Source organism: Myxocyprinus asiaticus, chromosome 9, assembly GCF_019703515.2.
Source record: "Myxocyprinus asiaticus isolate MX2 ecotype Aquarium Trade chromosome 9, UBuf_Myxa_2, whole genome shotgun sequence".
Classification (NCBI taxonomy): domain Eukaryota; kingdom Metazoa; phylum Chordata; class Actinopteri; order Cypriniformes; family Catostomidae; genus Myxocyprinus; species Myxocyprinus asiaticus.
In genome coordinates, this window is record NC_059352.1 from 8,177,956 (window position 1) to 8,204,289 (window position 26,334).

At 37.6% G+C, this 26,334-nt stretch overlaps 1 protein-coding gene across 1 annotated transcript; it reads left to right on the forward strand.

Annotated features, from left to right (window-relative positions):
* The first annotated feature begins 794 nt into the window (after nucleotides 1–794).
* On the forward strand, nucleotides 795–24,390 carry apcdd1l (adenomatosis polyposis coli down-regulated 1-like). The gene is made up of 4 exons (XM_051706470.1): nucleotides 795–1,196; nucleotides 19,986–20,169; nucleotides 20,495–21,023; nucleotides 22,581–24,390. The coding sequence occupies exons 1-4, from the start codon at nucleotides 1,136–1,138 to the stop codon at nucleotides 23,352–23,354; spliced, it is 1,548 nt and encodes a 515-aa protein (XP_051562430.1). The 5' UTR covers nucleotides 795–1,135; the 3' UTR covers nucleotides 23,355–24,390.
* The last annotated feature ends 1,944 nt before the right edge of the window (nucleotides 24,391–26,334 follow it).

Consider the following 26,334-nt stretch of genomic DNA (forward strand, 5'->3'; position numbering starts at 1 on the left):
CTATAGTAAAAGTGTTTAAATGTCAAAATAGCATTGTTTGAGGAACAGGGTGAAAATTAAGTGTTTATGAAGTAATCTGCCGTTTTAATCGTGATTTGTGTGAAAGTGAATAAAAGTAATTGTTGTTTTAGCGGCTAATGCTCATTTCACCAGGAAACTGCTACGATACATACAACGAGGCACATAAAAATCACTTTGCAAAAATGGTTGTACAGTATTGTAATGTGATTCTGAGACCAGGTTGCACATTTTCTTTAGAAATAGTAAAATTCTAGTTGTTGTAAATGTAATCCTGCTTAAATTATTATTACACTGTAAAGTCAATGATTACCAGCTGATGTTTTTAATGCTATTTAAAGTGATATGTCATACTGTATGTTGCTGGACTGTTCTTCCTCTCTGTTGTATCTCTGTTAACTTTATATCGAAGTAAGAACATACTAACACCAAAAAAAATCTTTATTCTTGAATGGCAAACTGCCATGGCTTTTTAGCATATACTGTATATATACGTGAGGTAAAGGGAATAAAAGATAGGGAAAGCATTACAAACTTTCTGCTTTGTATCTTTCAAACTGTATGTATGCTTGGGTGCAAAAGATTAACACATTTATGTTTTATCTAATGTTGTGGTCAGGTTTCTCAAGCCTCTGGCTTTGATTGTGCCCTTTTGCACCTTGCCCTGAATGCTCCCCAGAGGGTTAACACTGGGAGGTTACAAGCTCCCTCCTCCTCTCTAACCCTGGTTTATCCCTCCCTCCTTCTCACATACTCTCACTCTGCTATCTACCTCCTCTCAACTGAGTAACCCAAAGACAGACAGTGAACAAGCTCCACACAGGAATAACATCACCAGAGAGAGGTGAGGGCACAGAATCAACGAGGGAGAGACTTTCAAGTTAACCGTCGAAAGGCTGGTTACCATGAATGGGAAACTTCACGTATAAAGATTACACTTGAGAGTAAACACACTGAAAGTGGATTAAATTTATCTGCATAACTGGTAATATCTTATGTGACATGATCCCACTGACGTGATCATCCAGGATTGGAACGATTTTTCCCCCCAATTTGTTCTTTTTTTAATCCTAGATATAGTACATTTAAGCGATTTTGTAAAGTGTAAGGACTGGTCATGGCTGGGGGGAGACCTATTCACCTGTTGGAGAGAATTTGGATAGTATTTCTTGCGCAAGGTTAGTACTGTTAACTCATTCTCTTTTACCGTCTTTCTGCCTTACATTGTTCCTCAGGGCCTAGTTTTATCCATTTCAGAACAGCATTTGAAAGACCAATAATTTTTTTTTTGTGAGCTCAAACATCATGAATGTGCTTGAGATTATCTGATTGTATATGTCTGATACATCATCTTTGAAGTTCACTCTTAAAAATAAATGTTCCAATCTGAAATCTAATGGCATATAGGACAACCACAAAGAATTCTCAAAAATGAATTATGAGACTCTTATATGCTGAAATATCGCACTGATTACTGTGTTAAAGATAAACTGAAATATGAGAGCTGCCAAGCAAACCACACTCATTATGAGTACAAGTCTGAGCATTTTCTTACATTTACATTTTTTACATTTACATTTATTCATTTGGCAGATGCTTTTATCCAAAGCGACCTACAAAAGAGGAATAATACTTGATAAGTGATTATATTAAGGAGACAGTAGTACAAAAAATGCTGCATTACAAAGTTTCAATTGCATCAGAATAACAGTATTCAAGATAGACTAGAGTGCAACAAAAATAACACACACACACTATATATGTATGTGTGTGTGTGTGTGTGTATATATATATATATATATATATATATACACACACACACACACACACACACACACACCTTAAACAAAATCCACCTAGAAAGATGTTCTTCAAGATTGTCTTTAAAAGCAAAACATGCAAGAACTTAATGTTTATGGTGGAAACTTAGAAGAGTATGTTCTGCATTTTTCAAGTTTTGATTTTTTGAATTTTTACTTATACCCTTGTTGAGCTAATGTAGATGTAGGAGATTTGTTATTGTTGATTTAGCATTTTTTACATGCACTATATGTTTAAACATACATACCAGTCAAATAAATGTTCCACAATGGTTCTTTGCTGCACTTTATGTTCAGCAAAGTATACTCTTAACATCGAGAACCATTTTCACTGTGTTGAGTTTGAGATTAAAAAGGTTCTTGTTGTTACATTCTAAATTCATCAGATTAGTGTACTGATTCTTTAAAGCACCAGTAGGCAGAAGGTTTTCAAAAGAACCAGAGAATAAAGCAACCTGGTCTCAAAGAATCACGTTACTATACCTATATTTTTGCAAAATGATTTTTTACCTGGCTTGTTGTACGTTTCACAGCAGTTTCCTGGTGAAATGAATACCTGAGGCGCTACAACAACAATGACTTTTATTCCCTATCACACAAATCATGATTTCAATGGCAGATTATCAGTTCATAAACTTTTACTTTTAACCCTGTTCATCACAAAATGCTATCTTATAACATAACAACACTTTTACCACAGGGCATGACTTTAAAGCGATACATTTTAATGTTTGCATTACACAACCAACTACATTTACAAGCTTAATTTAAATGTGATCAATTTCTGCAGTAGCTCAACTGATAGAGCATTGCACTTGCGATGCAAATGATCGGGGTACAAGTCCTGAAGAGCATGTCGACACGTGAACTGAAAGTGTCACAGAAGCCCTACAAAATTAGGTGGTTGCTTCAGCTATCACATTTTCCATCTCACATTTGCTTTTATGACACTATCGGTTGGGTTTAGGTTTAAGGTTTAGGGTAGGGAGGTTGATTTTGTTGATTTAAAACTCATCTCTATGCAACCAAATCTCATAGAATAAACATTACTATAACTCCATTTTTGCAAACTGAAGTATACAGTAAGTTCCTTTGGATAAAAGTATCTGGCAATTGCATAAAAGTGAATGCTTTCTTTGCAAATGGCTGTAAAAACTTCAAGTGAGTCTACAGAGCTCCCTAAAGTTGGAAGCGGTCTTAATATAAATGCCTTACCATGGATACAGATCATTTGGCTTGACTCTGTGATCTTATTCTCACCTTTCTCTGTGTTCTGCTCTTTTCACCTGTCAGACTCCACCATGGGCCGTGGACCCCAGTTTTTGTTCCAAGCTCTTTTAAAGTTAGCAGGGGTGTAGAGAAGCCCATTGTTTCCTGTGAAAGCAGATCACAGCCCTGTAACTAATGCCACCATTAAAATAATGATTAAAGTAACAGGCCAGCGCCGTTAATGACCCCTTCTGTTACTATTCCATTTAGTGCCTGTTTTTCTTCAATGGCCTTGCTTTTTTCTTCCTTCCTTTCAGTCAGGATGGTTAGGCTGATGAAGAAAGCAATAGGCTTCTGTTCTCACTATCAGGCCGCCCACAGAAAGACAGAGAAAAAGACTGGCGCAATTACATCCACCCCCGGTGATTGATGGCAGTTACCCATGACCCTGGGGGTTAGTGAGTGTGTGCATTTACAGTGGGGTCCAAAAGTCTGAGACCACATTGAAAATCTGGGATTCAAAATTGAATTTAAACCTGTAAATAAAGTCAGATTTCCATGCTTCCATTAAAGTACACAGAGTGCTCTTTGGAACATTCACAAATCAAGCTGGGATAACATAGATCTTAAGATTTAACTTTAACATAAACTTGTAGAGTCCATGCCAGCTCGAAAATGGGGGACATAACAAATACTCAAAAAATTCTGAAATTCATGTTAATGTTACATTTTGTATAAAAGAGGCAAAGCAGAAGCATTCACTTGTGGTCTCCCAGAAACATGCAGTTCTTTCATCATAGCTGAAAATACACTATATCTGAGAATGTGAACAATATAATGCCCATATGCTTCAATAATCTGACAAATCAGATACTAAATGTGCTGCTGTATTGTTGTTGGCTGCAACACCTTGTCTCCTTTGATTTAAAAGGGAAAACTATTCAACAGAAGGTGGTTTTACAAGAAAGTATGTCTCAACAATGATAAAAAGCACTAAGGTATTCCAGTATTAACACGGATTCTCCACCATAACTCTTCCTCCACCGTCAGTTACGGAGCCAAGCAACTGCACGATTATGTCTGTACCTCCTCTCAATTCCATTCCACCATATTTTTATGCGAGTGTGTGTCATGGTTTGCGATTTGTCTGCTGTTGAATGAAAGCATCATTATTATTCATAAGCTGCAAGGATGAGGGAAAGGCTGTCAGGCATTTAGAGATAAAAAGAGGCCCAGACAGACAAACCGATGCACAACACTTCAAAACCATCAATCAACTTTAGAAGTGAAATATCAGACCATCTACTAACTGACTGTCATGTTAACTGATGTGGTATGTGTTTGGCAGCAGGTTTGAATTTTGTATCTATGGTAGACTAACGTTTTCAAAGTCTGGTAAAAAAACTGCAGAATTTTCTATAACTCCATATACAGTTTCAAGAGAAAGTATGTGAACCCTTTGGAATTAGCTGGTTTTCTGCATTAATTGGTCATAAAATGTGACAAGTATAGACAGACACACAAACGTTCATGTTTTTATTAAACACATCCCATTAAACATTCACAGTTCTGTGGTAAAAGTAAGTGAATTCTTGGATTTAGCTCATGAACAGAGATGGTATCCAGTTCAAATGATTCTTTCAAGTCTTTAGGTTTCATTCAAGTGTTCTTTTTTACCTCACTGAGCATTTTGCGGTGTGCACTTTGAATCATCTTAACTGGACGGCCACTTCTACGGAGAGTAGCCACAGTAGTATATCGTCTCCATTTATAGACAGTTTGTCTAACTGTGGACAGATGAATTTCTAAGCTCTTCAAGATGACTTTGTAACCCTTTCCCAGCTTTATGTAAAGCAACAATTCTTAGGTCTTCTGAAATCTTTTTTGCGAGGCATGCTCCACGTCAGCAGACGCTTATTGTGAATAGCAAACTCAAAATGTTTCAGTGATTTTTATAAGTCAAAGTAGCTCTAACCCACACCTCCAACCTCGTTTCATTAACTGGATGCCAGGTTTGCCAACTCCTGACTCTAATTTGCTTTTGGTGACATCATTAGCCTAGGGGTTCACATACTTTTTCCAACCTACACTGTGAATGTTTGAATGATGTATTCAACATGGACAACAACAATACAAAAATTTGAGTGTTATTAATTAAAACAGATTGCGTTTGTTCATTATTGTAACTTGGATGATGATCAAACCAGATTTTAAGACAAATTTATACAAAAAATCCAGGTAATTCCAAAGGGTACACATACATTTTCTTGCCACTGTACATGCAATGTTTTTGATGTACAGAACCACCTGTACAATGACACATTGAAAAAGTGCTTGAAAAAGAGTTTCCAAATCCGCCCAATACATATGTCAGAGCAAGTCTTCGAAATAAGGCTTGTAATATTATTGAACGGTGCTGAAAATTGTAAATATTTTTTTATTTTTTATTATCATGTTTGGCTTTAAAATGTAAGGGGATATATATCGATGCTAAATTTATGTTGATTTAACATAATTGTTAACTGTTAAGATAACTACACCAAAAGTTTTGCTGGGCAGACCAAAGCAAGAGCTGTGTAAGATAAAGTCAACATGAAACATTGTTCGTAACTCATTTTACTTTTGTAATGTGATGTATTTCTGAGTGAAACATGTTATTCAACAAGACAAAAAATGTAGGGTGGTATTTCAGACTGATCTCACCATCAATTCGGAAACAGTAAGTTGAAAGTTTTGCTGCTGAAATAAAACTGTGCTTACCGAAATTCAAACCACTGCCCCCAGTGGCCGAAGCTGGAAGTGTTGTTGAGCGTATGGGCACATGTGAGCCCCAGTCTCCGGTTGAAATGTCCACAGAGTGGCACGAAAAGCAAGTTGTTTTTTTTAGTTGTAAATGATGTAATACAGTCAACAGGAAAGAATATTTTATCAACCCTACCCCCTAACCCAAACCACAACTCTAAACCTAGCTGTCAGTGGAGTAACCAATTTATTTTAGAGCGAAAATGCAATCTTCGAATCAAGCTAAACATTCTTTATGTGAACGCGATTACTTCCTGGTTTCAACTGGACCAGAACCTGTGTCCTCGAAATAGCACTACAGGGAAATGTGATCACAGTTGCATTGATGCAAAATGTCAGATGAGGGATGCCGCTTGTCAGTAAATCATCAGAATGGGTTCGATTTCAGGGTACATAAACTTTTGGAAGCAACATGTCGATATCCCGTGTGATCATGTCGCTTTTAACTTAGTTATTTAAGGTCTGGTTAGTAAGATGTTGGGTTAATGCGATCCTAATAGAACTCTAAGAATTGGTTAGGTTAACTCCAAGAGTTGTGTTGGCTATCATAGTGATGTTGAGTTAACCAAAGACAGAGTTACCCTACGGGTAACCGCTAATCCCATATCTAAATAAACAGAGCTGTTGGATTAAGTAGCTTAAACTTTCATGAAAAGATAACAATACTGCAGAAGTATAAGGAAGCTGAGCGATGAGAAGGATTTATGAAAAACACAGACACACACACAAACACACACCCGCAGTCTCATACATGACCCCTGAACTTCCCTGCACCTGATTCATATTGCACTGCCCCAACTCATATGCACACATACTTTAATCCTAAACACACAGGCACATATTCTTGTACCCTTTTCATAAAACAGACATATGCATACATCCATAGCTGTATGCACTGAATGCATGCACACACATGTAGATCCTAGTCTCGTTATACGAAAAGAAAATTACCTTTTCTGTAACTGTACTTTATCAAACACAAAGAGGGTGACAGAGGGAGAAAGAGAGGGAGGAAGCAAGGAATCTGAGCTCTATCCAAAGTAAATGAGGTGTAAATGGGATTTTTCCCCATTGGGGAGCAGTTATCAAAGCAGGGGTGGGTGGGAGAGAAGCAGGCGGCACAAAGATAGTTCAACACTGATAAGGGCCATTTCATTCATTTATTTTTTGGTACTCTGTAAATGCCTTTCATGTACAGATTTAACTCTTTTAACATTTAAAATCCATTTTAAAAACAAATATTTTTTTACGTGTTTAAAACTAATATAATCTAAACAATTAGTGTAACAAATATAAATCATTTCAGTATTTTTTGTGTCAGAATGATTTCTACCAATTTTTAAAAATTATGACTTTAGTGGCATAATTTCCCCCAGACCAAACAATTTTGACCCTAATAATATATATATTTTAAAGTTAGTGTCCTTGTTTACCAAGGCAACAAGTGTCAGTGAAGAGCATGCTTAAAGAGATAGTTCACCTGAAAATAAAAATTCTCTCATCATTTACTCACTCTCATGCCATATCAGATGTGTATACATTTCTTTCTTCTGCAGAACACAAAGATTTTTAGAAGAATATTTCAGCTCTGTAGCTCCATACAAAGCAAGTGAATGGTGGCCTGAACTAAAAAAAAAAAAAAGCACATAAATGCAGCATAAAAGTAATCCATATGTCTTCAGTGGTTTAATCCATATCTTCAGATGTGATATGATAGGTGTGGGTGTGAAACAGATGAATATGTAAGTCCTTTTTTACTATAAATTCTTCTTCCTGCCCAGTAGGTGGCGATATGCAAGAAGAATACAAATTGCCAAAAACAAAAGAAGAAGAATGTGGAAGTGAAAGTGGAGATTTATATTTAAAAATAACTTAAATATTGATCTGTTTCTCACCCACACCTATCATATAGCTTCTGAAGATATAGATTTAACAACTGGAGTCGTATGGATTACTTTTATGCTGCCTTTAAGTGCTTTTTGGACCTTCAAAGTTCTGACCACCATTAATTTGCATTGTTTGGACCTACAGAGCTGAGATATTCTTTTAAAAATCTTTGTTTGTGTTCAGCAGAAAGTCAAATAAAATGAGAAGAGAATTTTCATTTTTCGTTGAACTATCCCTTTAAGATGAATACATATGAGAAGTGATGTTTAAAGGAAATAAAGAAAAATTGAAGTAAATATAACTTGTGAGCAGAATATTTTTATTGGCCGTCATTCCCAATCAAGATGTAATTTTTTCAAAAACGCAAAAAGTGAAAATATTACTTAACTATGTGTATTTAGGATACATAAAATGTTAGCTATGAAATTAGTTAACGTAGGAATCTGCCATTTTATTTTAAAAACGTTAAAAATGTTCGTTCATCACTGTCATTTCCACCACAGAATAATAATAAATAAATAAAAAACACACAATGCAGGATTTGAGATGTGGTGGAAATGACAATGTGGTGGGAATTTCAAATTTCAAATGACAGAAATCTCCTGTAATGCATATACACTGTTGGACATTGTTAGCAGACAAACTAAATTAAGTGAGAGTGTGAAAAATTTATTAACGAGACTTTCTAAATTGTTATGGCGGAGGAAATACATAAAGGAAAGGAAATAGAGAAAGCAACAGTATCAGGAAGTGTATACTTTATTTTTGGCCACTCCACAGGAATGATAAGGTGCAAGAAAGAGAGAGAGAAGTGGCCAGATTTGAAATGACAAATAAATGAAACCAGTCATAGGTCCTTTTAATAACCTCTCCTCGTCCATAAATCAATGTCTCCAGTGTGTGTTTGTGTGTGGGTGTTGAATGGCTGAAATATTAGGACAGGTAGCTTACTTTGGCGCTACACTAAAGGGAATTTGCCTGTGAGCAGAAAGACCACACACATTCTACCACAGCGCTCTCTGCTGGTTAATATGATGTACTGTCACTTTGTTTGGAGCACACAGGCCTTGCCTTATGTGCCACTGAAAGAAATAAAAGAAAAATTAGAAAGAAAGAAGAAAGTGTAAAAATAAATAAATAAATAAATCTTACGGAAAATGTGCCTGCACTATTAACGTGTAATGCAATACGAAACAACTACATCACTCCTATTTTAAATAATGACGGTTTTTCAAATTACACCGACGCTGATGAAAAACAGGCCGGCATGAAATTAAAAACATACAGAAGTTCAGCTTGATTAAAGGCCATGATTAAGCATCAAAACAAGCGTGACACATCAACAAGAGGATAAAAAGCACATGCCAACTCTATCTAACTTCACATTATTGTGATTGTGAGCAATTTTTCTGTTTTAGATCAGATTAATGTACACATCAGAGCCTGGACCTCTCCCAAAACAACATAAGGAAATGATTCCCTCATTTAGAGAACAAACAACAAGAGATTCAGCCTGACATGCTCAATAAATGCTTTGTTATTATGCAATCAGAGTAATTTTAGGGATAGAGTTAATAACAAATGGGAATAAAAGTTTCTTTTCTGTCTGTTTTCTTCTGCTTATCTGAGAGCAAGATTTATTTTATTTGATGTTCCATTCAACTGATTAAGAAACTGGAAACACTTTACAATAAAGTTCCATTTGTTAACATGAACTAACAATGAACACTTTTACAGAATGTATTAATCTTGGTTAATGTTAATTTCAACATATACTAATACATTTTTAAAATCAAAAGTTGTAAATGTTAACATCATTTAATGCACTATGAACTAACATGAACTAACATTAAACAATTAATTTTTATTAACTAACACTGACAATGATTAATAAATGCTATACAAAATATATTGTTAATTGTATGTTCATTATAACTTATGCATTAACTAAAGGAACATTATTGTAAAGTGTTACCAATAAACTAATAAAATGAACATATTTTACATTAGGTACCTTTAACTACTATGTACTTAAGCATTTGCTACAATGTTCTTATTATGTACATACGTGTTGTTGCATTGTACTAAGATTTAACCCTGTAAAACCTGACATATGAAAAAACTGTCAGAAAATTTGACAATTATTAATTGATAATTTGGCATTAAAATGTTTTAGTACCATAAAAGTTTTTATGTATCATATTTGACACATTAAAGTTCATTATCCTCCTGAGGCCCAGCAATTCATTTTTGTGTAGGCCATTTGTTATTTAAGTTTTTCTTAGCCCATACATGCTACAGTGGTAAATCTTGGGGTATTATCAGAGGACTCCCTCAGAGATACTAAATGTTTGAGAGTTTGGCCATGACAACTTCCTCTCCTTGGTCTATAAATATGGATTTAAATGTACCACAGATCAATTCAGCACATCAAATACTATATGAATAAAATATTCTTTTTTCAATAATTGTTTTTATCATATGTATTTTATGCTCCAAACACTATATTGACATTTAAAAAAGGGAAATTGCAAAACTTTTCGCTGGGTCTCAGGATGGTAAGATGACATCATAATAGCTTGTAATGTAAAATAATGAGATCTTTATAATGACAGAGCAGGCTGCATATATGAAAGCACACCGAAATATTAATTCACACTTTAAATATGTCCTATAAAAAGTATGTCAGACTTTTCAAAGCACTGTGATTTTTATTTTATTTTAGTTTTTGTGGTGAATGGAATGTAACGGTAATTGAGAGATATACCTCAAAAGCCTGTTGTATCACATTTGATACATGGATTTCAACAGGATTTTTCAATAAAATAATATACAAAATTTTAACCAAGCACAAGTTGCTTATATTCAGCAAATACTCATTTTAAAATATCAGAAACAATATAATCATTACTATCACTTTTACTTTATTAAAATCAGCACAGATTTCACATAAAATAAAAACGAGTGAATGCAATACAAAAGCGGACATTTTTGGAAAATTTTTAAAAATATTTTTCCAACAAGAAATGGCCAAAGATGTCCACTAGGTGGCAGCAGACATTTAGTACATTACAGACAACAGGATATTTGGCAAAATGTTGATTATGTTAATGATGCACAGGCTTCATAAAATAGCGTATCAAATTTGATACAGGCTGCGTTATAGGGTTAAAGTACCTACATTTAATTACATCTGTTGTTACACTTTTAACCTTACCCCTAACCCTAAACCTAACCCCTAACCTTACTGTAAAGCCTAACCTTAATCTAAACCCTAACCCTACCGCTAAACCTACCCATTGCTCAACCTCAGTAGCAGCAAAGGTAAATCTTGTGAGAATTTTGAAGAACAAAATGTCTGTAATTACAAAATAAGTACATTGTATTGTATGGATTTTAATATTAGTACATAATAGTTAAAGACACCTAATATAAAGTATGACCAGTGAAAATATTATGAATCCACAAGTCATATTTCACCTCAAAAATGTATAATAATGCTAAAAATCTGAATAGTGATTAAAAATGCTTTATTTTCTTTTTGCAAAATAGAATATCTATTTTTTTCTTTTGATTTTGGGGTGAAATGTAACCTGGACGTGTTTTTCACCTTGCTCAGTTGTAAAAATTTATTATTTGACATTAGGCGCATAACTAAAAATAAGGCCCTTAGAGAAAAAGACCCTAATAATCTCACGTGTCTCGTCTAGAGTTTCAGAAGAGATTTTAATGTCTCAAACTGTACTCAGACTTGCTAAGATACCAAGGTCTCCAATCAATATTAACATAAAGATTTCTCATCAAATTCCTCTGAGACCAAATAATCTGAGCTGTACTATCCAGATTTATTTTAAAGTTTAATACACTTAATGTACAGTATGTTAACAATTGTCTGTTTGTGTCTATTTTAGTAGAAATATCTGAGATAAGTTGATACTCAACTGAAACATAACTGAGATATGAGCTATGAAAGAGTAACCTCTGAGCAAAGTCCACATTCTTCTCACTTTCTCCTCAACAGGTTATACCATGTATCTAAAACATACTTGTACCTCAAGGACAGCTCTGTGGTGAGGCGTACGGGAAAGAGATTTACTAGTCAAACAACGATACCCAGTGCCATGTTGACAAATCTCACTCCTTGCACGCTGGAACCATGTTTGCTTTTCTGTCTGAATTAAAAAGTGTCAAAAATGGTTGTTTTCATTGGCCAGCACCACATATTCCTTCCCATACCCTTGAAGATGGTGTTTGATTGAAGCGACATGCCATGCAAAATTTCTGGCCTCCACTTTTTAACACAAAAAGTGGTCTGAGCAGGATTCAGATCTATATTTGGCTCTAATCGACCTCATCATGTTTCATTACATGGAAAATTACAGAAATGCAAAATCCCTCAACCACTTCCAGTTCAGCAAAATCCTGTTTATGGATCGTAAAAGAACATGAAGTGAAAATGCTTCTCTTGGAGTTTTTCTTTTTTCTTTTTATTGCTGGTGGTGCACAGAGGAACTGGAGCTTTTTGAAGTGTGTTGGGGTTTTAACAGGCTTAATTTATTCGGAAATATGGCAGCAGAGTCATGAAAAGAGATCAGGGGCATTATTGCAAATATAGAACTTCTGGAATTATTTCAATGAAGCTTTTCGGATTTAATTGTATTGGCAACTTTTACAAGCAACAACAACTCATATAATCGGTTCATTTGGACAGGCTCAGAACTTATGACCTGCAAACCTTTTGAGGCAATGTTTTAACTAAAAGCATTTACACTCTGAATTGTAGGAAACTTTTAAAGAAACCATTTAAACACCATTTTAATACTCTAAACTTCTTAATTTCACTTTTCAAAATCCCCCATCCGGACATTAATGATACCTCAAATCATGTGGATTGTTGAGGAAAGTGTGCGATAAGTGTTTTTCAAAATGTTGACTTGGCGGACAGTAAAACAGGTGAAAAAATCCTGTAGACCTGCATTGAAAGGGGATTCTAACCATAAATCTGGAAATGGGGGTGGGTTCCAAACAACCTCTCAGACCACCGTGGCAAGCACCCAGAACAATCTAGCAACTACCTAGCAATGCCGTTGTAACCACCAAGAACACCCTAGCAACCACATAGCGATGCAGTTGAAACCAAACTGAACACCATAGAAACCACATAGCAATGCACTTACAACCACTCACCTTGGCAACCACCTAGCAATGCCCTTGTAACCACCAAGAACACCCTTGCAACCACATAGCGATGCCCTTGTAATCAAACAGAACACCCAAGAAACCACATAGCAATGCACTTACAACCAATCTCCTTTGCAACCACATAGCAATTCACTTGTAACCAACCTGAAAACCCTAGCAACCACATAGCAATGCACTAACAACTACTCACATTGGCAAACACATAGCAATGCCCTTGTAACCACCAAGAACACCTTAGAAACCACATAGCAATGCACTTACAACCACTCACCTTGGCAACCACATAGCAATTCCCTTGTAACCACCCTGAACACCCTAGCAACGACATAGCAATGCACTTATAACCACTCACTTTGGCAACCACCTAGTAATACCCTTGTAATAACCAAGAACACCCTAGAAACCACATAGCAATGTGCTTACAACCACTCACCTTGGCAACCACCTAGCAATGCCCTTGTAACCACCATGAACACCCTAGCAACGACATAGCAATGCACTTATAACCACTAACCTTGGCAACCACCTAGCAATACCCTTGTAATCACCAAGAACACCCTAGAAACCACATAGCAATGTGCTTACAACCACTCACCTTGGCAACCACCTAGCAATGCCCTTGTAACCACCAAGAACACCCTAGCAACCACACAGTGATGCCCTTGTAACCACACAGAACACCCTAGCAACCACATAGCAATGCACTAACAACCACTCACATTGGCAGTAACATAGCAATGCCCTTGTAACCACTAAGAACACCAAAGCAGACACATAGCAATGCCCTTGTAACCCCCAAGAACACCCTAGCAACCAAACAGTGATGTCCTTGTAACCACACAGAACACCCTAGCAACCACATAGCAATGCACTAACAACCACTCACCTTGGCAGTAACATTGCAATGCCCTTGTAACCCCTAGGAACACCCTAGCAACCATATAGCAATGCACTAACAACCATTCACATTGGCAGTAACATAGCAATGCCCTTGTAACCCCTAAGAACACCCTAGCAACCACATAGTTTAGCATATATATCATGCTGTTGTTGACTTTTTTGGGTGGTATTTTGTCTTTAGATTATATTGTGTGGATGTGAATAAACTCCCCTTTGTGAATAACTGATCAATGATTGAAGCTCATTGGCCACTGCCAATTGAGTATCACTTAAAAAAGATATTGGTGTGTGTTTGTTGTCATGCCCTGATGAAGGCAGCTAGTCTACCAATACGCGTTGGCTTTTTAATGTTTTGTTGCCTAATAAAATAATCTTGTATTGGAGATTGAGTGCCTTGCTCATTTTCAACTTGAATTTGATGTTGATAATTTATGTATGAAAAAAAATAAAAAAAACACAAACTTAAAAAAAAGAAGAAATGTTAAAGAAATATATAACCCAAAGATTAGCAATTTCTCATATTCAGAATACAGGAAGCATGGTTAATAAATATACATTTTCATTTATGCATTTGGCAGATGCTTTTATCCAAAACGACTTACAGTGCCCTTATTACAGGGACAATCCCCCTGGAGCAAACTGGAGTTAAGTGTCTTGCTCAAGGACACAATGGTGGTGGTGGCGGTGGGGATTGAACCAGCAACCTTCTGCTTACCAGTTCAGTGCTTTAGTCCACTACACCACCACCACTCCTATATAAGTGTCTGTGCAATAACAGGTCGAGCTTTGCTCCAGTTTGTGATTTTTCAATAAAGCGTTTGCCTCACTGATGAAGTACAAAGCAACAAGAAATATTTAAAAACGATACTGAATGTATCAAAATGTCTTTTTTATCCATTAATAGTTACATTAATGTTTTTGAGCATCCATTTAAGCTCACCTCAAGCATAACCCCAGACATCCACTTTAATACTTCCTGCAAATTAATTCTCAGGGCTGAAACCATGGTTTTACTACAGTAATATTGTAGTAGTAACTATGGTTAATTGTGTAGTAACTATGGTTTAACCAAATACTATTTTTAAACTATAGTTACTGTAGTGAAACCATGGTTAATTTTTGTAAGGGTAAACAAAACAGAAGTCTAATAATGTTCTGTTTAAGCTCACAAATGTAAAAAAAAAATAATAGTAATAATAATTACTTCAATTATAACTAAAATTAATATTTTTAATTACCCATTAAATCCCAAGAAATCGCAAAAATAAAATAAAAATTAAAAAAAATAAAAATTTAATAGAAGTATCAGTATCGGTATTGATATCGATGATATTGGACTTGAAATTATTGGTATCGGATCTAAAAGAAAATAAGTGGTATCGCCCCTCCCTATTTCCGATTATGGAACAGTATCTTTGCATTTTCTAGTGTACGGTAATATTTTAATAGATACAAAAATTGACACAAACCTTATTTCACAAAATAAATCCTCCAATTTGCCTGAGCTGAGAACCGCTCACACCTGAGGACGATCCATAAAGCCTGCATCAGGTAACTCAGCAGCTGGGATCAGTATTGTGTAACGTTACTTTTAAAAGTAACTCGTTAGAATATTGCGTTACTCCTTAAAAAAGTAACTTAAAGTTATTTTTTTATGGAAAGCGTTACTTTACTTTTGCGTTACTTTTGCTTTACTTTTTTCTCACAACCACTTTCTCTTCTGCAATGCTATGTATTCCATACAAATAAGCCATGCGTTGCATACGAGAGACATTACGTCATGCCAGCTACTGTACAACACTCATGTCAAAACAACATCTTCACGTCATATTTATAATAAAGAATCAATAACATGAATATGCATTATTTGTTTTTCCATCAACATGGCAGCCAATATGAATAATGAAGAATAACCATCGTCTTACCTAAAGCAACAAAGTCCAACACTTAAACCTGCATCATATATGTCATCATATGTGGTGCCCATCGACAATGCTAGTGACAACTTGAGATGTTCTTAAGAAGTCAGGATAAAATTCAGTGGGGAATGCCAGTCTAACATGTTCAAGGAATAAGTCTGATGAACAAATAAATATTTTTCACTCAGTGTACGCTTGTTTCAAGTTGATCCACGGTGCGTACAGACCCCACAAATTCAAAGGTGCATTTTGATACAACTTGAATGGAATCATTTTTAATGCTACCAAAATGTAATAAAAAGGGTTTGTTTCATGAATCAAACTACTTGTTTTTTATAAAACAAAAATGTAGAATATTTTCTCTGTGTACACAATCGATGTAGAACGTTGCACAGAGCGACTGATCCAGAGTCTTTTCTCATCCCATTATCCCAGTTACAGTGAGCTGTAACACGGAGCAGTTTGGCTGCATAAGTCAGTGATATGAGCAAGTATTTCACCCTGTGTATCATGTCATGTCCAGTGGAAGACTAGTTTTATAATCCCTCTGCCTAAACGCGTTTACTGATTTTTTAATGCAGTGTGTATTAACACATGAATCAACTATGTATCACACCGAATCTTGACCTCATATTAATTTAAAACACAAAACATGCATGCGCGTTAGCGAGTTGATTGACAGGCGATGTCTGTATCTAAAAGGTGATTGGCTCTTTTACCTGCAAGGCGGGACTTCCTTTCTACATCCATTGACTGTTGGGTGCTAGAGCTTCTTGGTTTGGCATTCCAATTTCTCCCATTCATTTAAATAGAAGTGATTTGTCTCTGGTAAATAGTCTCTGGCCTCACACTCTATAGAACTACAATGCCAATCATGCACTACGTTTCCTTCCTGAAGTTTGCACACTTTTACTCCTAATTTCTCGCAATACAGGGAGAGTAGAGGTGTACAAAAGCAGCGCATTACTTTATTTAAAAAGTAACAGATATTATGGTCTAAAATAAAAAATATTGTGTTACTTTACTTGTTATTCTAAAAAGTAATCTGGTTACGTAACGCACATTACTTATAATGCATTACCCCCAACACTGGTTACAAGGGCATTGCTATGTGGTTGCCAAGGTGTTATGGAGTGGTTGTTAGTGCAATGCTATGTTGTTGCTATGGTGTTCTGGTGCGTACAAGGGTATCACTATGTGGTTGCTAGGGTGTTCTTAGGGGTTACAAGGGCATTGCTATGTGATTGCCAAGGTGAGTGGTTGTTAATGCATTGCTATGTGGTTGCTAGGATGCTCAGGGTGGTTACAAGGGCATCGCTATGTGGTTGCTAGGATGTTATTAAGGGGTTACAAGGGCATTTCTATGTGGTTGCCAAGGTGAGTGGTTGTAAGTGCATTGCTATGTGGTTGCTAGGGTGTTCAGGGTGGTTACAAGGGCATTGCTATGTGGTTGCCAAGGTGAGTGGTTGTTAATGCATTGCTATGTGGTTGCTTGGGTGTTCAGTGTGGTTACAAGGGCATCACTATGTGGTTGCTAGGGTGTTCTTAGGGGTTACAAGGGCATTGCTATGTGGTAACTAAGGTAAGTGGTTCTTAGTGCATTGCTATGTGGTTGCTAGGGTGTTCTGGGTGGTTACAAGGGCATTGATATCGCTGATGTCACGCTATATTCCATCACGTTCATTACGATCACAAAATTCTGGCCTGTTAATAGTTCCTAGAATATCAAAATCCACAAAAAGAGGGAAAACCTTTTCCTGTTTGGCTCCTAAATATGGAATAGTCTCCCTAAAACTGTTTGGGACACAGACACACTCACTCAGTTTAAGTCTAGACTAAAGACTCATCCATTTAGCCAGGCATACACCTAATTTATCCATCAACCCACAATTAGGCTGCTTTAGTTAGGTCTGCCGGAACCAGAAACATTTCTCAGAAACATTTCTAATAATCTATAACTCTGCAATAAATTGAATGGCATCTACACTAATATTATTCTATTTGTTCGCCTGTCTCAACCCCGGGATTCATATTCCGAGGTTACAGTTCCTGCTTGGTTTCGGACTCCACTGCTACGTGTTGCTGAGTGATGACGACAAACTACAGCCAGTGCTAGCCAGACATTACTCCGGTCTTTTACGATGGACTTCAGAGGATGAACTGATGCCAACTGCAACTGTAAAACATTGGATACTTCATATGCCACTGCCTGAACTTGAATTTAGGATGGACCCCACCAAACCTCACCAAAATGACCTGCCGGTTAAACTGCGATGCACCTCATTGATCTCTGTCTGCATCACCTTTGTCTATTGATGGACTACACTCTTGAAATGGAATACATAGACTATCAATTAACTGCCAACAAAAGCCTTCATCAGCCAACTAACAAAGGACAATGCATCTATGTGAACTTCTGCAGTTAATCCAGGATGGACTTCAAAGACATTAGTCATTAATCTTACAGTTCATACAAAATCTTTGTTTAAACACTTACTTAGTTTACAAATTTTAAACCATGACTTGCACTGCATATAAATAAATAATATTGGCATTATATTCATGCTGTTTAGCCAGAGGGGAACAGGCCCCCACAGTGAGCCTGGTTTCTCCCAAAGTTATTTTTCTCCATAAACCAATACCTTATGGAGTTTTGTGTTCCTTGCCACAGTTGCCTTCGGCTTGCTCACTGGGGTTCTAAATACAATTATTTAATTATTTAATAATTTATTTGTATACTCAATTTACAATCATATTTAATCAAATTACACAATGATGACTCTAAGACTTTATAGATATTACAGTTTCATTGTCTGTTAAAACGATTTTCTGTAATGCTGCTTTGAAATGATGTGTGTTGTGAAAAGCGCTATACAAATAAAAATGACTTGACTTGATATGTGGTTGCTAGGGTGTTCTTAAGGGTTACAAGGACAAGAACACCCTAGCAACCACATGGCGATGCCCTTGTAACCACCCAGAACACCGTAGCAACCACATAGCAATGAACTTAAAACCACTCACCTTGACAACCACATAGAAATGCCCTTGTAACCACTCGGAACACCCAAGCAACCACATAGCAATGAATTAACAACCACTCACCTTGGCAACCACATAGCAATGCCCTTGTAACCCCTAAGAACACACTAGCAACCACATAGTGATGCCCTTGTAACCACCCAGAACATCGTAGCAACCACATAGCAATGCACTAACAACCACTTACCTTGGCAACCATTTACATTTATGCATTTGGCAGACGCTTTTATCCAAAGTGACTTACAGTGCCCTTATTACAGGGACAATCCCCCTGGAGCAACCTGGAGTTATGTGCCTTGCTCAAGGACACAAGGGTGGTGGCTGTGGGGATCGAACCAACATCCTTCTGCTTACCAGTTCAGTGCTTTATTCCACTACGCCACCACCACTCCTGCCACATAGCAATGCCCTTGTAACCACCCTGAAACCCTAGCAACCACATAGCAATGCACTTACAACTATTCTGAACACCCTTGTAACCACATAGCAATGCCATTGCAACCATTCTGAACACACTAGCAACCACATAGCAATGCTCTTACAACCACTCACCTTGGCAATCACATAGTAATGCCCTTGTAACCCCTAAGAACACCCTAGCAACCACATAGTGATACCCTTGTACCCACCCAGAACACCATAGTAACAACATAGCAATGCACTAACAACCACTCCATAACACCTTGGCAACCTCATGGCAATATCTTTGTAATCACTAAGAACACCATAGAAACCACATAGCAATGCCCTTGTAACCACCCAGAACACCCTAGCAGCCACACAGCAATGCACGTACAACCACACACCGAGGCAACTTCATGGCAATGACACTGTTATCACTAAGAACACCCTAGCAACCACATATTAACACCCTGGGAGCACCCAGAACACTATATCATTGTGGCAGCAAGTTTTGGATGGGCAAGCACATTACCATGTTCACAACAATGGAAAGAAAACAAACAATTAAGCCCCTTAGGAAGATGGGGTCCTTGTCAGAGCCCAAACCACTCAGTGTCTGATATCAAATAATTTCCATATGTTTTAGGACAACCTGATGTAATACTAGTAAAGGAGGACACCAACAACCTCAACCTTGTGTCAAGCAGATATAAATCAAACCTTCCCACCCAGTGTAATGTCTGCATTAATATCCATTTGATTATTTCTCTCTGCCTCTCCTCAGTGTTGTGTGTGAGGGGTAGTAAGCTGTGGGAGGTGCCTACCGCCCCCCTCACACCCCACACCAACCTCAGTATGAGGCTGCTTTGGAAGCCACATTGCCAGGCTCAGCTATGCCATCTACAGAATGAAGAAAGAATCACAGTCACAATACCACCCAAGCTGGAGGGCCACTGGGTGTCAAGCAGGTAAGAGATTTATAATTAAACAGGTTTGTAATACGGAAACGATTCCCTGCTGAATAAACCAGTTTAATCCTTGGTCCTTTTTGATGGTTTTAGAGAGGTTTTGGGCATTTGTCAGCTGGTCAAGCTTCGAGACCAGCTAGACAAGCTTAACCAAGCAATAATCATATCTTACGTAGGCTGGTTCAAGCTGTTTTTTCTGGCAGGAATGATGCCTCAAATCCTGTGCCTTGTATCTAAGAGATAAGAATACTGATTTCCACCTGGCGGATGATAAAACAGGCACAAAAATCTAGTTTTCTACATGGATTCTTTTTTTTTATTTCAGGTGTGAGGTACGACCCGGTCCAGAATTCCTCACTCGATCCTACACGTTTTACCAAAGCCCCACCCATCTCTTCAGAGCTCTCCAACACTACTATTCTGACAGTAAGTGCCACATCCCTGCCTACTCCCTGGTGATCAGGGGTAAATTGCGGCTACGCCAGGCCTCGTGGATTACCCGTGGGGCAACAGAAGCAGAGCACCACCTCCATAAAGTAGGGATGGTTATTCACAGTCAGAAGGCCATCCATAACCTTGCTACCAGCCTGCCCTCCTACTGTCTGGGGCTTAAGACTGGTGGACACCTTGTGCTTCATCGCTTTTATGAACTCTTCAATGCCAAAGCAGAGAAAGACTGTCTGGGTGCTCTTGGGTTCTCCATGATGGAACTGGAGTTGCTGAGGGTGGAGACCCACCACCATCCTCATAGCAGGCCAGCACAGGAGCTCTTCTTAGGGGATGTGCACACAGACTGGAATGAAAGGTTGCATCATAGACCGACAGGCTACCAGGAGCCCCTGCAGAATGCATTGGTGAGGAATGTCCAATCTAGAGTATTCCTTGCTTTAAAAAACTTCCTAAATGGGGGCCTGGGTAGCTCAGCAAGCAAAGATGCTGAATACCACCCCTGGAATCCAGGATGTGCTGAGTGACTTCAGCCAGGCTTCTAAAGCAACCAATTGGCCCGGTTGCTAGGGTGGGTAGTGTCACGTGTGTAACTTTACTCGTGGTCGCTATAAGGTGGTTTTTGCTCCCGGTGGGGCATGTGGTGAGTTGTGCGTGGATGCCGCGGTGAATAGCATGAGCCTCCACATGTGTTAGGTCACCGCGGTAACGTGCTCTGCAAGTCACATGATAAGATGCACGGGCTGACTGCCTCAGAAGCAGAGGCAACTGATATTTGTCCTCTGCCACTCGGATCGAGGCGAGTCACTGTGCCACCATGAGGAATTAGAGCGCATTGGGAATTGGGCATGCCAAATTTGGGAGAAAAGGGGATAAAAAAGTAAGGTAAAGTCAATATATTTATAGCAACTTACCAGTATAATAATAACATTCAGTTTAAGAATTTAACTATATCACCCCCTTGAGTTACCACCTTGTAACAAATCCATTTTGTTCTCGGAATGAGGAAGTGGGAGATGAATTGTCTCGTTCCAAATACAGTCTTAATTTTGATACTTTTCAGTTTTTCTACACACTCAATGTTTGCTTTTCAGCAGAATACTCTTTGGTTCACACACATGCTGGAAGCTCAGCTCTCTCTCCCTCTGCCTCTCCTCCCTTTTTATCTCCATGTCACAGCTCACTGGGAATACAAACAGGTGTTAGCACAGGTGTAAATCCTTAACCACTCAGCCTTCCCGGACTTCACTCTCCACAGATCGGCACTCGATCACACCCCCGCCTGCACACGCCTTGAGTTATGTATGTTCAACCAGGACGTGCGTTGACAATGTGTTGGCCAATTGCTCGGGTTTGCGTTTGCGTACTAGCGTAAAGTTTGAAGAGCGCAGAGAGTGGGGCAAAGTGCTTGTGTGTGTGTGTGTGTGTGTGTGGGGGGGGGGGGGGGGGTTAATATTGCAAGCTTTTTCACTGTCTTCCCTGAGCATTTTAGCCGTCTGTACATCGCAAGGCCCCCACCCTAATACGAAGGCCCTAGGTAATTTCCCGCTAGCGCTGGCCCTGGGTTAAAAAAAATAAATAAAAAATGGCAAGAAACAAAATGTTAAAAAAAGACACTAATGCTCACTATAGCACCCTTTGTGGCAGCATTTTGTTATGAATTTCCGTTCTGGCAAGTTTCGGAAATTCCTAAGCATTTGCATTCTCGTATTTGTGTAGAATATGTTTCCGGCCTCACCGGCTTTACTATCTTGTGCCAGGAACAGAATATCTATTATCATTAGGTCCAAACTGATCTAAGCTCTGTTTAAACATTAATTACAAAAATGCATATTTTATATTTTCAAAGTATGGGCAGATTTCAATATTCTTAGTATGCTATATTTAAATATTATCACATGATTTTATATTAACATATTATTACCAAAATTATTATAAAACTAATAAAATCTTTCCTTTCTCAGCACCACATCCACCCATGCCCAGTATGCGCCCTGGTATATCGCGCCTCTGAACAGCATCCACCCATTCTCCCTTCATCCCGGTCCATTCCTCTAGACCTCAAAGGCCGATGGTTGAGTCAACGCTGCGAGACCCGTCCGGCTATTCTCTTCCTTACGCGCCTTTTTGTCTTCAATGAGGACCAACACACTTGGGAGGGCACTTACCAGCATTACTCTGACCCAATGTGCCGTCAGCCCAGTTTTACAGTGTTGGCATCAGGGCATTATGCCAAAGCAGGACAGTCCGTTAAAGTGCATGGCGCCACTGAGCTAGTCTTCAAGGTGACGCAGGCAAAGGTGGTAGTATTTGATCGAGCATTGTTAGGGGAATTGAATTTGTTGCAAAATGGAAGTTGTGGGCAGGTTGGCGGGTGGAAAGTGGGTGCTGAGCAAGACATAACCTGGACGGACGGTTGTGATGGGCTTGGGATTCGACTTCCGCACAAAGAGTACGAGTTGTTTAAGATGGAGACAGATCACAGGGGGCGCCCCCTGTTGTTCATCGGGGAAAGGCCAACGGATGGATCCAGCCCAGATCGACCTGCAAAAAGGCCTACATCTTTTCAGACACCAATGGTGCAATGCAACAAAGGGAATAGGGTGGCACCACGCTACAGTTCCTACAGTGATCACTCAACAGGACCAAAGGCAAGCTCGGCCAATACACTGTATTCTTCATTGATTCTGCTGTTCATTGCACACATATGGTGCTGGAATATGTTCGTCCAAATCTGATAAATTCATTTTTGGCAAATTATGTTGTGCTAAAGTGCGACTCACATACTCTGTTTGAATGCTGGCCCATTTATGATGGGCATCTGGTGCATTGGAACAAGATCGTTCAATTTGGTGCTTTAACAAAGTGCTTGCTCAAATTGCTCTGACATATGTCACTTTTTTATCGATAATGTTTTTCATAAAGCAAATTGTACATAGAATCCTCTTTCTAATCATTAAGTATATCCAAATAAAATGTTATTGTTTGGAGTATTGTTTGGTATTTTGAATAACACAGGAATGCTACATAGATACCTTTCAGAGACATTATGAGGAGGAGGACACGGACCACTAGTAGAAAAATGGATGAGAGAAATCGTAATTCTCAATATGAAGAATGGAATGGAAGTCCGGCCAATCAGTTAAATGAGCAAATCGCCTTTTTGATAGAGTGCTTATTCTCAAACAAGCATATGCATTAACTGGACAGCCTGAAATATACAGTTTTTTTAGCATGATTTGAGTTAAAGATGTATGATACCATTGTTGTCAGATTTTATTGATGATTTTAAATATGCTATTGAACGCAATCTTGGTTTGGAAATGTTGGTCTTTCCACATTCAAGTAGAATGGAGCTGTACTTGTATGCCAATAACCTACATAGAAAATAGCTGCTCTGATGCCTAACCAAGACGGCCCTGAGTGGACTGACTTGCTTAAAGACACTGTATCGATTCACAGCCAATTCAAGCCCTTACCTTTCTGTCGAAAAACCTTCACCAACATTCCAGAAGTTAACAAAACATTTTTGAGGAAACAATTTGAGAAAAGCCCAAATGCTTATGGTTGTTTGAATGGAAGTTCATATATGGACTACATTCATGTTGATGCAGCTCTCAAGAATTACGACATATTCAAGGTTGTTGTCTTCAAGGCAAGGCAACATTGCTCATGTTTGCAATCTAATCAATCTTATGTAGATGTTATTTTCTAATAATGGTGAGGGTGCCTTGAACATATTTATTGCTACCATTAAAGTAATTTTGATATGAAACTCCATTGATGTTTTCTTATTGAGCAATTTTCAAAAAATATCATATACTGTATATTGTTTGAATGGTTCTCTATTCAGCCGAGCGCTTGCACAATGGTTCAATTCACATACAATGTTGAATACATGTGCAAAACATTTGAAAGGACCTGTCATATGGTTTCCACATTTGTCAATATCTGAAGCGTAAGTTCTCAGAACTCTGCATAAAATTCTATGTGTTTATTTGGAAGATCAGGAAGTGTTTAGCTTATTCAGTTTTAGCTCAGCCAGACCGTGTGATTTTCTGTTTGTACAGAGAGGAGTGATTCCTTGGAAAAGTATTTAGCTTCCAGAGGTTGCTTCCAGATCTTCACAAGAAGTTCAACTGAATGTGTCAAAAAAAAAAAAAAAAAAAGAAAGAACAAGACAACCCTTGCAAATATGTACCATGGTGACCATCGTGTAACAGGGTAACAGGGAATGGAGGAGGCTTGACAACATAAATAATAATTTAATAATTAACTTAAAGCAAAAGACATACAACCCAAATGCATACAGGGCAGCTGCCTGTAGCTCTCTCTCTGCCGAACTGTCGCCTTTATCCCTCTTTATCCCCCCGCCTTTTTTTTTTTAGGTTAAAACACTTCCCTCTATTACTATGGAACCCCTTAGAGGACAGGGCTGGAATTTTTAAGTTTTGCATTCCCTCACAATTAATTTACCATGGCTTTATTACAGTAACCATATTTTAACCATGATATTCTTAATGAAACCATAGTGATAATACAGGGAAACTATGGTAATAAAAAAACAGTAGTAAAATAATTTTGTGTTTATTATGGTTTTACTATACAAAAGTTTAACTATGGTTTTACTACAGTAATACTGTAGACTGTAGCAGCCATAGTTTTTGGTGTAAATAATTTTTCTATAATAATATTGTAGTAACCATGGCTGTTAAAGGTTTTTTTTTGTTTTTTTGTTTTGTAGGAAACCATGGTTTTACTATAGTAATATTGTAGTAATGAAAATTAAGTAAAATATAGTAACCATGTAAAGAAAAAAAGTAAATAGAAGTTATATAGTAAAAAAAGAAAATATAGTAACCATGGTTTTACTATAGATTAACCATGTCAATTCTTGTGGTTACTATGGTTTTACTACAAATACCATGGTATTTGTAGTAAAACCACAATAACCACAAAATTGTGATTTTTATTTCCATACTTTTTATTTTCTTGTATTATTACTATGGTTGTACTATGAATATTAAGGTTACTATAGTAAAACCATGGTAAATGTATTGCAAGGGAACAAACTATTGGCGAGGGCACGCAAAACTTGAGAGGGAATGCAAAACTATTGCGAGGGCACACAAAACTATTTCAGAAAAAAGATTTGCCGCCCTGTCCTCTAAGGGGCTCCGTACCATACCATACTATCCCAGCTTAAAAGTAAGAGAAAACATTTTTGTAATGCATGCAAAAGATTAATCTAATAAAATAAGCAGATTTAAACAGAATTGGAATGTTGATTGCAAAAGTACTACACATCTTCGCCCCTTATATGTTTATTTATTGAATATTTTGCCTAATTAATTTGATAATGCCTTTAGCTAATAACAGTATAGTGCTGTCAGCTCAATTTTTTTTACATGTTTAAAGGGATAGCTCACCCAAAAATGAATTCAGAGCCATAGTCAACATTCATTATGATTGCATATTTTTTTTCTATACAATGAAAGTAGATGGTGACTGAGGCTGTCAGTCCCTATCATTCTGCCTAACATCTTCTGTTGTGTACCATGGATTTTATACAATATGAGCATGAGTAAATGATGACAGAGTTTCTATTTTTGGGTGAAATATCCCTTTAAATGTGTGAATTTAGCGGATTTCCACCATAATCAGCGCAGAAAATGCAATTCCTCAAAATTCGTTCCTCAAAATCTAAAAAGATTTGCT

Coding starts and splice junctions, on each gene's coding strand:
- apcdd1l (XM_051706470.1), top strand. CDS start 1,136: ATGGCTGGGGGGAGACCTATTCACCTGTTGGAGAGAATTTGGATAGTA. Junction 1,197..19,985: donor GATAGTATTTCTTGCGCAAG/GTTAGTACTGTT, acceptor GCCTCTCCTCAG/TGTTGTGTGTGAGGGGTAGT. Junction 20,170..20,494: donor GGCCACTGGGTGTCAAGCAG/GTAAGAGATTTA, acceptor TTTTTATTTCAG/GTGTGAGGTACGACCCGGTC.